This window comes from Microtus pennsylvanicus, unplaced genomic scaffold (genome assembly GCF_037038515.1).
Source record: "Microtus pennsylvanicus isolate mMicPen1 unplaced genomic scaffold, mMicPen1.hap1 Scaffold_51, whole genome shotgun sequence".
Classification (NCBI taxonomy): domain Eukaryota; kingdom Metazoa; phylum Chordata; class Mammalia; order Rodentia; family Cricetidae; genus Microtus; species Microtus pennsylvanicus.
In genome coordinates, this window is record NW_027460985.1 from 104,520 (window position 1) to 119,406 (window position 14,887).

At 39.2% G+C, this 14,887-nt stretch overlaps 1 protein-coding gene across 12 annotated transcripts in view; it reads right to left on the bottom strand.

Annotated features, from left to right (window-relative positions):
- Positions 1-14,887, bottom strand: part of LOC142842305 (serine/threonine-protein kinase DCLK2-like) — a 220,459-nt gene that overhangs the window by 84,938 nt on the left and 120,634 nt on the right. For 9 of the 12 annotated variants that reach the window (XR_012909287.1, XR_012909285.1, XR_012909283.1 and 6 more), the window contains one exon: positions 2,397-2,683. The exons of 1 other annotated variant lie outside the window; for it this stretch is intronic. Coding sequence is in view for 6 of the 11 variants with exons in the window: in XM_075959117.1 (XP_075815232.1) it covers positions 2,547-2,683 (137 nt within the window). In the remaining 5 variants the exon portion in view is untranslated. Of the gene's footprint in view, positions 1-2,396; positions 2,684-2,974; positions 3,020-14,887 lie in introns of all 12 variants that reach the window. 2 more of the 12 variants (XR_012909284.1, XR_012909286.1) reach the window with 1 other exon arrangement.

Consider the following 14,887-nt stretch of genomic DNA (forward strand, 5'->3'; position numbering starts at 1 on the left):
CTTGTGTTTGCTAGGACTCGAACTCAGGACCTTTGGAAGAGCAGGCAATGCTCTAACCACTGAGCCATCTCTCCAACCCCAGGAAGCTTGCCTCTAGCAAGCAGAGCCTACCTGAGAAAGTGCTGCTATCAGCTGTGTTTAACTCTATTCTTTTCTATCTAGAATAACTTCCCAAGCTCTTTAAGGCTTTAAAGTGGATTTAGTCAGCCCCACATTGGCACATCATTCTGTTGACTGAGGTTTGTGTCCTACCAGGTCACACATCTACTTAGTTCCAAGTAAACACATAGAGACCTACATTAATTATAAACGGACTGGCCTAGTAGTTCAGGATTCTTATTAACTCTTATAACTTATATTAGCCCATAAGACTTGTCTGTGTTAGCCATGTGGCTTGGTACCTTTCTTGACAAGGCAATCACATCTTGCTTGCTGTGTCTGGCTTCCTCTGTGTCTGGAGGAAGACTGCAGACTGAAACTTCCCTCTTCTCAGAATTCTTGTTGTTTCACCTCTACTTCCTGCCTGGTTGCCCTGCCTATACTTCCTGCCTGGTTACTGGTCAAACAGCATTTATTTAAAATACAAGTGACAGGGTCCAGACCATTGTCCCATGGCACAAACCACTAAACACTAATTGATAATTATTTCTGGATAACTTCCTGTTTAGCACACGACACCACTCAACTTATCCTTTTCCTTGGAAATTGACATCTTTCCTTCTAAAAAATGAGGAGTACGAGAATTCTAAGATAGCTGGAAAAAATGGGAGGCCCTTACATCTTTCTTGCTAAAGGCTAATTCACACATATAGTCCTTGTGTAAATCTTCAAGGACCAATTCCAGGAGACCACGACATTCTGTTGTTGATAAAACTGCAGCAGCAGGAGGAGCTGGACATGATCTACACCTCTAATCCTGCACACAAGTAGCTGGATATGCTGCAAGCCCCTAATGCTGCACACAAGGAGCTGGACATGCTGCAAGCCCCTAATCCTGCACATAAATAGCTGGACATGCTGCAAGCCTCTAATCCTGAACACAAGTAGCTGGACATGCTGCAAGCCCCTAATCCTGCACATAAATAGCTGGACATGCTGCATGCCTCTAATCCTGCACATAAATAGCTGGACATGCTGCAAGCCTCTAATCCTGAACACAAGTAGCTGGACATGCTGCAAGCCCCTAATCCTGCACATAAAGAGCTGGACATGCTGCAAGCCCCTAATCCTGCACACAAGTAGCTGGACATGCTGCAAGCCCCTAATCCTGCACACAAGTAGCTGGACATGCTGCAAGCCCCTAATCCTGCACACAAGGAGCTGGACATGCTGCATGCCTCTAATCCTGCACACAAGGAGCAGGACATGCTGCAAGCCTCTAATCCTGCACAAAAATAGCTGGACATGCTACAAGCCCCTAATCCTGAACACAAGGAGCTGGACATGCTGCAAGCCTCTAATCCTGCACACAAGGAGCTGGACATGCTCTACACCTCTAATCCTGCACACAAGGAGCCGGACATGCTGCAAGCCTCTAATCCTGAACACAAGGAGCTGGACATGCTGCAAGCCCCTAATCCTGCACATAAATAGCTGGACATGCTGCATGCCCCTAATCCTGCACATAAATAGCTGGACATGCTGCAAGCCCCTAATCCTGCACACAAGGAGCTGGACATGCTGCAAGCCCCTAATCCTGCACATAAATAGCTGGACATGCTGCAAGCCCCTAATCCTGCACATAAATAGCTGGACATGCTGCAAGCCTCTAATCCTGCACACAAGGAGCTGGACATGCTCTACACCTCTAATCCTGCACACAAGGAGCCGGACATGCTGCAAGCCTCTAATCCTGCACACAAGGAGCCGGACATGCTGCAAGCCTCTAATCCTGCACACAAGGAGCTGGACATGCTGCAAGCCTCTAATCCTGCACACAAGGAGCTGGACATGCTGCATGCCTCTAATCCTGAACACAAGGAGCTGGACATGCTGCAAGCCCCTAATCCTGCACATAAATAGCTGGACATGCTGCAAGCCTCTAATCCTGCACATAAATAGCTGGACATGCTGCAAGCCTCTAATCCTGCACACAAGGAGCTGGACATGCTGCAAGCCCCTAATCCTGAACACAAGGAGCTGGACATGCTGCAAGCCTCTAATCCTGCACATAAATAGCTGGACATGCTGCATGCCTCTAATCCTGCACATAAATAGCTGGACATGCTGCATGCCTCTAATCCTAGCATTTGGGAAGGCAGCGGAGTCCAAGCTCAAGCTTGGCCTGTTCTATACAGCAAGTTCCAGACCGTATAGGACATCAGCAAACACCAGCAAAGATAATTAACATGTAAACTCAAAGAAGGCAAGATGGCGAGCTGTGGGAAGCCACCTACCTGCTTTCCATTCAGGGTACACAGCCTCTTGACCACGCCTGAATCAAGTTTAATGGTTTATTGAGAAGGATCCGCATGGCCTTCCTAGGCTTCCCTCCACTTTGAATCACAGTCACTAACTTGGGGGTTTGATGAAGCCCTTGCTTTCTTTCACTTCGCTTTCGCAGAGGCTATGACCAAAGCTCGGGTTGTACCTCCCTGGATGTTCACAGACCAGTTTGGATTAACATTTTTGGTGTGATCAACATTACAAAATGGTTCATTGGAGGTGCAGAAGTAACTCTCTCCTAAAAAGCAAATAACAATTTTATTAGCACAATATCAGATCTCTGAGCATTGGCCATAGTAAGCCTGGATGCGTTATGTCTAAACAATGGCTTCTGGAAACCTGTAACTCCTAAACTTGTGGTCACAGAAAGGGGGTGCAGTCTAATACCCCTTTCCTTTAACATCCCCCCACCTCCCTTTCTTCCAAAGCACCTAGGTTGGTTTTCAGAAAATTACACATATAATGTGAAAAGCACTAGGCCCAGAAATGAAGAGTGAGACCTGGGTTTTATTTTACCCAAATGTCTCACCTTTGATAAGTCATTGCTCCACACTTTGATTCTCAGGATCGTTAGCTGCAGAATTAAATAAATCAAGTAACTAAATTACAAAGTACTTCATGATTCCAAATGCAAACTAATTTATTCTTCATAAAAGCTCATCCTAGCCAGCCATGGTGATATGGTAGAATCCTGTAATCGTAGCTACTTTGAAGGCTAAAGTGGAAAGATCTGAGTTCAAGGCCAGCTTGAACTCAGCCTGAACTGTTACTACAAAGAGAGAGGGATTGTACTGGGTATTAGGTAGCTCAAGCTTGCAGTCCTAGGAGCAGAGGTTAAGGTAGAAAGATTGGCACCAAGTTTAAGGATACTTTAGGCTATGCAAGGAGTTTAAGGCTCATCTAGGCTCCACAGTGAGACCCTGTCTCAGAAATAAACATAGATAGTTCATTCTGGTTGAAATAATTGAAACGAATATATTCATAAAAATTAAAATCCTTCTAATTTCATTCAAACAGCAATCACTACATCCTTACACGGTGGACTTATCATCTTCAGTTGTAGTATCATCCGTTCAACTACTGAAGCCCTGTGAAGTGAAAGGCTTGGCTCCTCAACGCAGCATACTGCTGGCACTGTTTTCTCTAGAGGAATATAAATTTAAAATAAAACTAAAACTTCAAGTGGAAAACTTTTTCTATATCTTCTTAAATGGGAGCAGATATTAAGCTAAAATGATACAGTCATTTCTCACAAAGCTTAATCAGGCTTTTGTTTAATTAAGAAGGGCACAGAGGCTATACTGCTTGCCTATCGTTTATCAATATATAAATTTTTTACATTCCAAAATTTCTATAATTCCTACTGAAAAGATGGTACTTTTCCAAGAAATATATAACTTACTCAATTATTTTGGTACTGACTTTTTGACACGGAAGGTTACATGCTAAGGTTTTCTCTGAGATATAATCACAAAGAACACATTATTTTATATACTTAGTACAAATAGATTCATTCTTGATATAGTAATTATATCAGATGAGTCATAAATGTTTTAACCAAAATAATGAAAAAGAAAGCCTGAGGATAAGCTAATAATGTCAATATTGACTATTATCAAAATGTTCTCCAGGACCTGATTAGTAGAGAACCTCAGAGATGCCCAAAGGCTCCTGCACAAAAAGTTATAAAATTAATAAAGCCATGCAATGCACATGTATTAGTGAGAAAAATATGATGGTGCTACCATTGAATTTTACAGAAAAAGTACAAGTCATATCAAAAAAATTCTTGCCATTTTTATTTTTGATGAAAACTTGATGAATGTTCTGACTCAAAATGTGTAATAGAAGACTATATAAAAATAACCTTAGCAAGAGAAGATAGTTGTTTCTTAAGACAGGGATATATTAAGTCAGTGGTAAAGTCTTCTTAAAGATAAAAAAAACAGATAAAAAGAAAATGCGCAGATTTTCTATGTCCATCTCCTTTGATCAACCAGACCTTGCGCAGCTGACAAACCACCCAGGACACACGCTTTTCAACTCCTGTTTTAATTTCCTTCTCTGCATGGGCTTGGAAGAACAGAAACAAGCAGAAGAGCAAGCCCTTCGTGTGATTGTGCAGTTAGAGGTGGTTAACTCCTTCCTTCCCTGTCTCCCCTTTCCCATCATAATGTTCCTACTAGAAACATGTAGAACAGTTCTATAATTTGGAAAGTTCTGAGTCAAGGTGTCCACAGAATAGAGCTTCACACTTCCATGGTGTGCATGTGCACATACAGTTTCCTGCACACTGAGCTTACAAGCTATTGGTTTCTCATCATTCTCTAGTTAGTAAAGAAGTTATATATATATATATATATATATATATATATATATATATATATATATATATAATAAATATTTATATATATAATTATATATATAATTATATATATATATTTATATATAATATATATTATAAATATTATATATATATTATAAATATTATATATTTATATATAATAATTATATATAATTATATATAATTATATAATATATATTATAAATATTATATATATATATATTATAAATTAGGTGATCTTGTTCCTTCAGCACATCCAAGCCTCACCCTGGTCCAGCTGAAACAGTCACTGGTAGACAGGTTATCAAAGCAAATGTAAGGTTTTTACTTTCCCTAGTTGCTTTGAAAACAAACCCTAGTTATCATCTAGGACATAGATGAGTGGTTCCCAACTTTCCTAATGCTGTGGCCCTTTAATATAGTTCCTCATGCTGTGTTGACTCCCAACCATAAAATTATTTTCATTGCTACTTCATAACTGATTTTGCTAGTGTTGAGTCATAAGTAAATTATTTGTGTTTTCCAGTGGTCGTAGACACTTAGACAACCCCTGAAAAAGAGTTGTCCAACTTCCAAAGGAATCACAACCCACTAGTCGAGAAATTCTGACCTAGACACTTCTTCCAACACCTTTGCCTTTCTAAAAATCTGTTCTTCCTGGGGCCCTCAGTTGCTTATGGGATGAGCGTGAGTATCTCCTCCTCCTTTTAAATTAAAAGCTTTGAAGTTTTCCACTATTGAGAGTGATGCTGGCTGTGGGAGAGCTACATATGATTTACAAAGTAGGAAATTCATACACCAGCAGTATTAGACTACTTGTGTAAGTCAATATCGTTCTCACATTTGCTAAAATTTAATTATTTAGGTCACTAACTAATTTATAAATAATCCTGACATTCAAGTCAAAATCTGTGACATGAAATCTGGAGCCCATGGTTTTACTTCTTATGGTAGAAGGAGCAAGCAGACAACCTTATGAGAAAAACAAAACCTGATTAAGCCTGAAACACAGGCTCTTCACTTCTGGAGAAAATGACGGACATATTGATAGACATGCATTCATCACACTTAAACAAGGGAATGCAGAAGAAAACATGGAAAGGCACTTAATGCTTAATACTGGTAAATCTTAGGAATTTCAATGCTTTCCTAATTTCAAAATCTAAGGAAAATTTTCCCAAAAAGAATGCAACCGAGGAAAACCACATTCAGTTATATGTGCTCTTAGTGAAACCTAACGTGGGTGAGCTTCTGAGTGCATTGTATACTAAAGTGCTCATTTCCATCAGAAGATGAGTACCCCACATAGCTGCAAGAAAAATACAGAGTGGGAAAAAGTAAGACTGTTTTATTAGTTTACTGTGTAAAATGATTTAATTGGGTTTTCTAACCCAAACTGTGCACTGGCTAAAGTAAAAATTATGGGAATCATCAAGGTAACACAAAATCTCCTGCTCCAGCTGGGGTACTATGTGCACTGTACCTCTGTGTCAGGCCCAAGGAGCTTCCCTGTCACTTCCATCTGCGGTGGACACAAAATAAGGTGGGTGACCTCTATGACCACATTTTCTTTTTTTATATTTATTTATTTATTATGTATACAATGTTATGTCTGTGTGTATGCCTGCAGGCCAGAAGAGGGCACCAGACCTCATTACAGATGGTTGTGAGCCACCATGCGGTTGCCGGGACTCGAACTCAGGACCTTTGGAAGAGCAGGCAGTGCTCTAACCACTGAGCCATCTCTCCAGCCCCCTATGACCACATTTTCCACACATCTGAAAGCTAAGCACAGTTTTCTCTCCTGAAGATACATCCAACTGTTGGGTTTATGATGCTTTCCACCAGGAAAAGTGCAGAGAAGCTACGGTGGACGCAGATATGAAGAAAGGTATGTCTATATACTGAGGTTTCCACATATAGATAGAGGAGTGGGAGCATGATTAATAAAAACTCAGAGACAGGTATTAGGGTTCAACCTGAAGACCAGAAAAGGAAAGCAGTCAGTCACTGGCTCTGACCTTAACCTCAGTCCGAAAATAGTGATTCTGCCTCCAGGAAGTCTCAGAATGAGACTGTGACTGAGAGCTGTCTCCTCCCATTTTATAATCATCTCTAATTCTGGGATTAAGGGTATGCACCACGACTGTTTGGTTTCTATGGTAAACTAGTGTGGCTACTGGGATTAAAGGTGTGTGTCATTGTAACTACTGGGATTAAAGTATGTGTCATTTGCTGCATAGTCAGTAACACTGGACAGTGTGGCTGTTTTACTTTTCCAAGCTTTATTTTTAAAAATACAAATAAAAAAAAATAAAAAAAAAATAAAAAAATAAAAAAAAAATAAAATAAATAAATAAATAAATAAATAAATAAAATAAAAAAAATAAAAAAATAAAAATAAAAATACAAATAAAACGACACCACAGAAGTTTGTCTTAAGACCTAAAAAATTAGCTAAATGTGAAAACAGAAATTCTACTAATGAGGAGACCAAAAATAGTTCTCATGCACTAGTGTAAACTAAGAGATCCGTGGCCTGCCCTCAGTTCTCCACACCTGGTCAAGGGTAAGATATCCTTAGAGTTCACAATGGGAATTTTAATTTTGTGTTGGTTTTTATGATAAAATGTATGCATCACCCCATTGTGAAATACATCTAAATAACTACCTCTAAATGAAGCACAGCCACACAAACTCCCGCCAAAAGCTCTAACTCTTTAGGTGCAAGGTATGTAACTTGGACAGGAATTAGTTGGGAAAATAAGATAATACCTAATTTAAAGAGATGCTCACAGCAAGTTATGGGCAGAGAATATTCACTTACTAGGAATAGAAGTCAGTTAGCTATATAGCTGGCTCAGTGCATGGCATTCTGAAGGGCATTGCATCAATTCTGCACACCAACATAGCATTAAGCACTGAAGGGATCCGTGAATAGCAGTTAAGTTAGTACAAACATTGCCTGCAGCTTTATCCTGATAACTTACATGTTCACAGGTCGTGAAGGTTGGCCAGTTCTTTCACAGCCACTGTGCTTGGATAGCATTGCAGTATGGAACCTTTGCATATCATCTTTATATTTATAAATATCTTTAAATTGCAATGCAGTTAGCAATCTCTATCATTTGTATGCTAGATTTTCATGTAGATTGTTTTACCACTATTGGTGGTGGTGCTCTAGAGCAGTGGCTCTCCACCTTCTTAAAGCTGGGACCCTTTAATGTAGTTCCTTACGCTGTGGTGACCCCAAACCATATTTCACTGTGTACGGTTATTTTGTTTGTGTTTTAACAAACAGAGCTTGTCTGAAGATCGTAGTGCAAAGCTAAACCACTAGAACCCAGGGAGTGGGGGCTCACACCTTTAATCCCAGCACTAGGGAGGTAGATAGGACTAGACAGGACTATAAAGAGGGAGGAGTCAAGAGCACTGCAGTCTGAAGGTTTAGTGGAGACAGATACAGTCTGGAGATGCAGTCTGAGGACAGGATTGCCCCTCGGTTTGTGCACTGGTAGAAGTAAAAACTCTCTAGTGGCTGGCACTCTGCTTCTCTGATCTTCAGCATTAACACCCAGTATCTGACTCTCAGTTTTTATTATTAATAAGAATTAGAATTCATGCTACATCATTGCTACTTCATAACTACAATTTTGCTACTGTTAAGGATTGTGAAGAAAATATCTGATATGTGGGATATCTGAGATGTGTCCCCTGTGAAAGGGTCATTCAGCCCCAGGAGGTCATGACCCATGGGCTTTGAACCACAAGCTGTAATCTTGTAAAGCAGCCCTCTACCACTGAGCTACACTCACCTGCCGCACTTATTCTTATTTTCTTTCTTTTTTTTTTTTTTGGTTTTTCGAGACACGGTTTCTCTGTGGCTTTGGAGCCTATCCTGGAACTAGCTTTGTAGACCAGGCTGGTCTTGAACTCACAGAGACTGCCTCTGCCTCCCGAGTGCTGGAATTAAAGGCGTGCGCCACCACCGCCCGGCTTTCTTTCTTTTTTTTTTTTTTTTTTTTTTTTTTTTGCCTGTCCTGGAACTTGCTCTGTAGACCAGGTTGGCCTCAAACTCACAGAGATCCACCTGCCTCTGCCTCCCAAGTGCTTGGATTAAAGGCATGCACTACCACTACCAGGCTCCTATTCTTATTTCCAGGGGCAAAATCATTCAGGTTTTGTAATCTCAGGGGATTATGCGGAACAACTTCTACTGTTCCACACAGTAGTACAATGATTACAGTTAACAAAAATTTAGTGAAATGTTTCCAAGTCAATAGCAGAGAGGATTTTGAAAGTTCCTGGCACAAACAAAAAAATATTGGAGGTGATAGACACACCAGTTACCGTGACATGATCATTAACACTGTGTACATGCATTGAGATAGCTCACAATACCCCATGCTATAACTCCTATGTAGCAAATAAAATCAAATATAGCCAAGAGTGGTCATATATATCTCAAACCCAATATTTGGGAGGCAGAAGAAGGTGTATCTTAGTTCCAGGTCAGCCAGAACTACAACAATGAGACTCTTGTCCAAATAAATAAACTGCAACTATAAGGCTAGTGGAAGGGTTTCAAACTGAAAGACGGTTGACGTCTGCAAACAAACTGGGGCAAAATGAGTATAGCATCCCATTAACAGGCTCATCCAAGCAGTGGTTCCCCAGCCTCTGGGGTCCTTCAATTCTCCTCTCCTGCATCCTTAATCTTCCATGGATATAACAGCACAGTTTAGCCCTAAGTTTAGGCAAGCAATAACGACAGTGACTTAGATTCAGCACTCACACAAGTAACAAAAGTTCAGAAAACAAGTGTCCGTCCAAAAATGAAAGACAGACAGACAGGCCTTCCAAGAATGAGACGACTTGAGGGAAATGGGTCATATCTGAAGGACAGATAAACAATAAGCAGGGCAGGCATGAGATGTAACTCTGATGTCAACGTGCCTGGGCACCTGGAAGAGGAGAAGGGAGTTAGGGGCTGGAGGAAGGAAGAGGAGGAAAAGGGGAAGAAGGGGAAAGAGGAGGAGGAGGAAGACATAGCCTTATGAATCTCCACATGGTCTATTCAGAGTCAAAAAAATAAAGTAGGCAAGGCATGGTGGTGTATGCCTTTAATCGCAGCACTTGGAGGTGGCAGTGGGTGTCAGGCATAATTTTGCTGGAAGATTCTGAAGACCATGACACAAGTATCTCTAGGAGCCAGGCTACTAAGTATTTAAGTGCACTATAAGATTCATTTGTAACTTCCCAGCTACTGACTTTGATCACTAAACTAAGGAGACACATATCCACTGAGCCACTTTTCAGGTTCTTTCACTCACACGGGCTTAATGAACATGCATAGAGCCAGCAATGCATTTTTAAGACTTTCTTCAGGTGAGGCAAAATACTGTTAAGAGATGAAGATGATGAGCAAGGAAATGGGGGAGGAGACTCTTGATGACTGAGAAACAATTTTATCATTATTTCAAAATTAATCTTAAATTTGTAAAAGATATTTTAAGGAAGAAAGAGCTCAATGAACTAAATTGCTCTAAATGTATATTCTGATATGCATATGAAAGTAATGTGGTCCTCTCAATGATGTTTTCTTCATTTTACTGGCACACCTACAGGTTTCTTACTCTCTTCTTTTAGTCTTTAAAACCAAATCTCACTTCAAAGTGTGATGTAGTCCCTTCTACTGCTAAATTATATAGAAGACAATTTTAATTATGTTGTCCTGTAGACAGAGCAAGGGTATCATTTGCTAAAAGTAATGGAGAAACTCGGGCACTTTGAGGACTCCTCAGAATAGCTACCTTACTTCCTTTGGAGGTGAATGGTAAAAGAGAAAGCATCAACTAAGGCCTGTTAAAAATCCGTAACCCTGGCATGCATGCTTCTTAGGTTTCATCAACTGTGACATGGAGAAAATGAATTTAGAATATAAGAATATAAGTGGTCCTTCTGAGTGATGCGTAGTTGTTGTGCCAGGACTACTAATTTCTAATAGGCCTCTGCTGTCGCTTCCCCTGACCCTAGTTATCCTCTTCAGGGAGAAGGCAGGTGAGATTCATCTTGATTCACCCTGCTGTCGACCAAATGTGGAAAATTCTTTAAACACAGCTACTTTTCCATTTTGTCTACACACTGAAATCATCTGAGGAACATCCAAAACTTTAAACGCTCAAGTCACACCCCAACCATGCACATCATAATATCTAAGGGGTGGGTGGGGCCAGTCACCTATACTTTAAAAAGTGTCCAATATGGTCCAAGATGAAGCCAAGATTGATACCTGCTATGCTGGATCGCCCCTCTTGATTGCGAGTGATTTTTGCCGTAAGTGAAATCAGAAAAGCCAACCTGGAGCAAGTCAGAACCACAGCCATGCTCAGAAGGTACAGTGGGATCCCAAACACGGGGACAGCACAAGTGCTGCGCTGAGCTCCACCAAGGGTTACCCCGCGCCTCACTGGAGGACCATCTTTCAAACAGCTTGCCCTTCCAGCAAAAATAAGTCGGCTAATTTTAAAGGTACCATTGTCTGTGACTGGTATTGCTTTACGTACATCCCTGCAAACAAAGCATTTTGTAGGGCAACAGGATAAAGTTTATCAAGAACTGGACTCCACAAGCTCAAATCCATGCTCGACCGCAGACAGAGATGGATGGACTTAAGCAAAGAAATATTTATCTGTGCAAGAACGTATTACTTTGCCTTGGAATTGGAATTCGATAACGATTGGCATTACTGATAAAGCTCATAATGATTTTTAACATGAATAGAAAATTATTCAACCTCATCGTTTGGGCAATGCTGCTTCTCGGTCTCTCATTGAGCACTTGTGTGAGGATATAGGACTTGCTTTTCCTAATCGTATCCTGATTCAGATTCTTCTACCATTGCACACATTTATGATGATGCATTGACAGGATAATATGGAAAATGAGACCCTAAGGGATTCACACAAGGGATTAATCATACCTCTGTTGGTATGCTTATTGCAATCATTCTTATGCCTTTCTATTTCTGATGATGTATCAGTTTGTTTCAAATGCGGAAAATTCATACTTTTACTATTACTATACATATTAATAGTTTCACTATTATTTACTTATTAATAATTAATTATTAATAATTAATTTATTATTAATTATTTACTATTAATATACATATTAATAATTTTACTATTATTTACTTATTAATAATTAATTATTGATAATTAATTTATTATTAATTATTTACTATTAATATACATATTAATAATTTTACTATGCATATTAATACTCCTTTTACCACAAATAAAAATCAAAAAAAAAGGAAAATAATGAATGCACCAAACTACCTTAGAGTGCAGGCTACTCGTGGTATAAATGAGACAAAGTCGGGAAACGGTTGCATGAGAAAACAAGCAAACTCTGCCTATTTCTCACATGTTCTCTCAGAATCTATACCATGGATAAAGAATTTGTTTTGAGCGCAGTTGCTCACACTGTTAAAAAGGAGTGCTTTGCTTCTGTATACTTTTTGCATTGTATCTTTGTACTTATTTTCACTTTTATTACTGATTAATTGAGGTATTGTTTCTAGGAAGGAGAAGCAAGAGTACACACGTACATGAGTACAGAGGTTTCAGAGTTGAGGTATCACTTTTTAGTATGTATAAAACGGCATAGTAAATAAATCTTATTGTGCAGTTGTTCATACTATGCATCACTGTGTACTGATTTACAAGACAACCATACCAAGGGACCACAATGCAGTAGATGTTGAAAGGTGGTACCAGAACAGGGACCATAAAGAGTAAAAGTTAGGAAGGGATTTAAATTATAAACCAGATAAGTAATCTTCATTACAGGGTAATGGGACAAGCCAAATCCTCTCTGTACCTTGCTAATCCTAAAGCATTCAATAAAAACTCATAGGGTTCACATTTCTCTTTCTGATTTAGAAATGTGTGTGGAAATAATGAAGCCTTAAAATTCTTTGGTATCCAGAAGGCACCTAAGATATAGATACTTGGTAAAGAATTAAAGCTAATGTTGAAAAAGCTCTGAGATAGGGTGAGAAAGTACTTGTCTGTTTCTGGTCTTATATAGGGTTTATGAGCTTTACTATTTTCAAAGAAAAGCAAATGAAAATAACTAGCCACTGTGTCAAGAGAAAGTAGTGCCAGCTGCACAAGTAACGACCATGTATAAAAAATTCAAATATTTGGCTCTTTGTCAATGGGAGTACATGACATGTAACTCCAGCATACAGAGGCTGGGAGGAAAGCTGCTATGCATCAGTTGCCTCCCTGGGCTAAATAACAAAACAACAATAAAACAATTCCATTCAGGATAGCAAGGGCAGACCTAAAAATTTCAAGTCCTTTGCAGTAATAAAAGTACATTTGAGGTACCATTTTTGTTCCAATTTTCTTCTCCATTGTTGTGATTAAACTCTATCCAAAAGCAACTTAGATAATGAGATTTATCTGGTTGATATCCCTAGATCACAGTCCATCCTTGTGGGAGCTTAGGGTGGAAACTCAAGCTAATAAATGAAGACAATACATGGGGAAACATTGCTTCCTACCTTTCTCGTTTGTCTAAGCTAGTTCTCTTCTGCAGGTCCACTTGCTTAGAGATATTGTCAACTCAGTGGAAGAGCCTTCCCACACTTTAAATCAATACAATTTCTCTCAGATGCAGCAATTAGATGTTCTCATCTATGCACACCCTCAACTGATGCTTCTTCAGATAACCCTAGGCAATGTCATGTGGACAGGTGAGGCTAATTAGGAAAAAGGCAATAATATACAAGGAGGTTTTAAAGATCGAAAGTAAATGTATTAATCACATCCAATCACTTAAACAGCCAAAGCCCAAACAGCAACTGGAAAACACAGAAATGTCAGGGAATGGAAAGAGGAAGGCCTCTAAGAACAATAAATAAAAAAAACTAAAACCAACTCTCCACAGAAACTTCTCAAACCAACGAAAACATAAGGAACTTTTAACATGAAATTTTCTAGATACAAAATTGTTGAAGGCCGATCATTTTCCAGAGGAACAATCAGATGATAATAAAACTAACAATATAGATTGCAGCACTCAAAAAATGAGACATAAAGACATAGCCTACAAATATAGACTATAATTTTATAAACAGAAATGGCAGGATTCTAATCAAAATCAAACTACCAGAAATCAATGACGATAACTCATCCAGTACACCACATTCTTTGGAGAGATTCACTTGAAGCCTTCTGAGGTTTTAATTTTGTAGAAGATATTGTGACTACTAAAAGGATATCATTCAGCCAGGCAATGGTGGCGCACGCCTTTAATCCCTGCACTCGCAGAGGCAGGTGGTTCTCTGTGAGTTTGAGACCAGTCTGGTCTACAGAGCTAGTTCCAGGACAGGCTCCAAAGCCAGAGAAGCCCTGTCTCGAAAAACCAAAAAATAAAAAAGAAAAAGAAAAAAAAATAAAAGGATATCATTCTATTATGATAAAGAATAGGATGTCTGTTAGGGTCACTTAGACAACATTTTGCTTACTATTGTTATGTCCAGGTGGCATGCAATTATTGAGGAGGGGGCAGACCACTAAAATCTATTAAACCAGAAGCAAAGTTGATTCCAGAAAAAAAGGAAAAAACCTCCATGGGGCACACAAAGCTTATCAGTTATATCTGATCACCACCTGAGATTGGATTTCTATATCAGTGGTGATGGGAGATTTACAAACTACCCTATTTATAGCAAGAAGCAAGCATTATGCATGAACAAAAGAATTTTTATAACCTTGAGGTAAAGCTCAGGTACTAATTGCTTTGTTTGTTGTTACCATTTCCAATAACAGGGTTTTTCAGTGAAACTAGGGTTTGCCTATTGTTTCTGTCTGCCACTTCCTGGTGTTCTTTATTGAAGTTCTGTAATCCCTTGATACTGACAGTTTTGCATGTCAAGAAAGGGTATGGGACAATGCACAACAAAAAAGTCATGTACATCCCTTAATTTAAAAGTTAACTCAGCATTTCTAAAAACTGAAAAATGCAGCTGTTCTAGAATTATTATACTTTCATGGCACACAGGTTGTGAGCCTATAATGG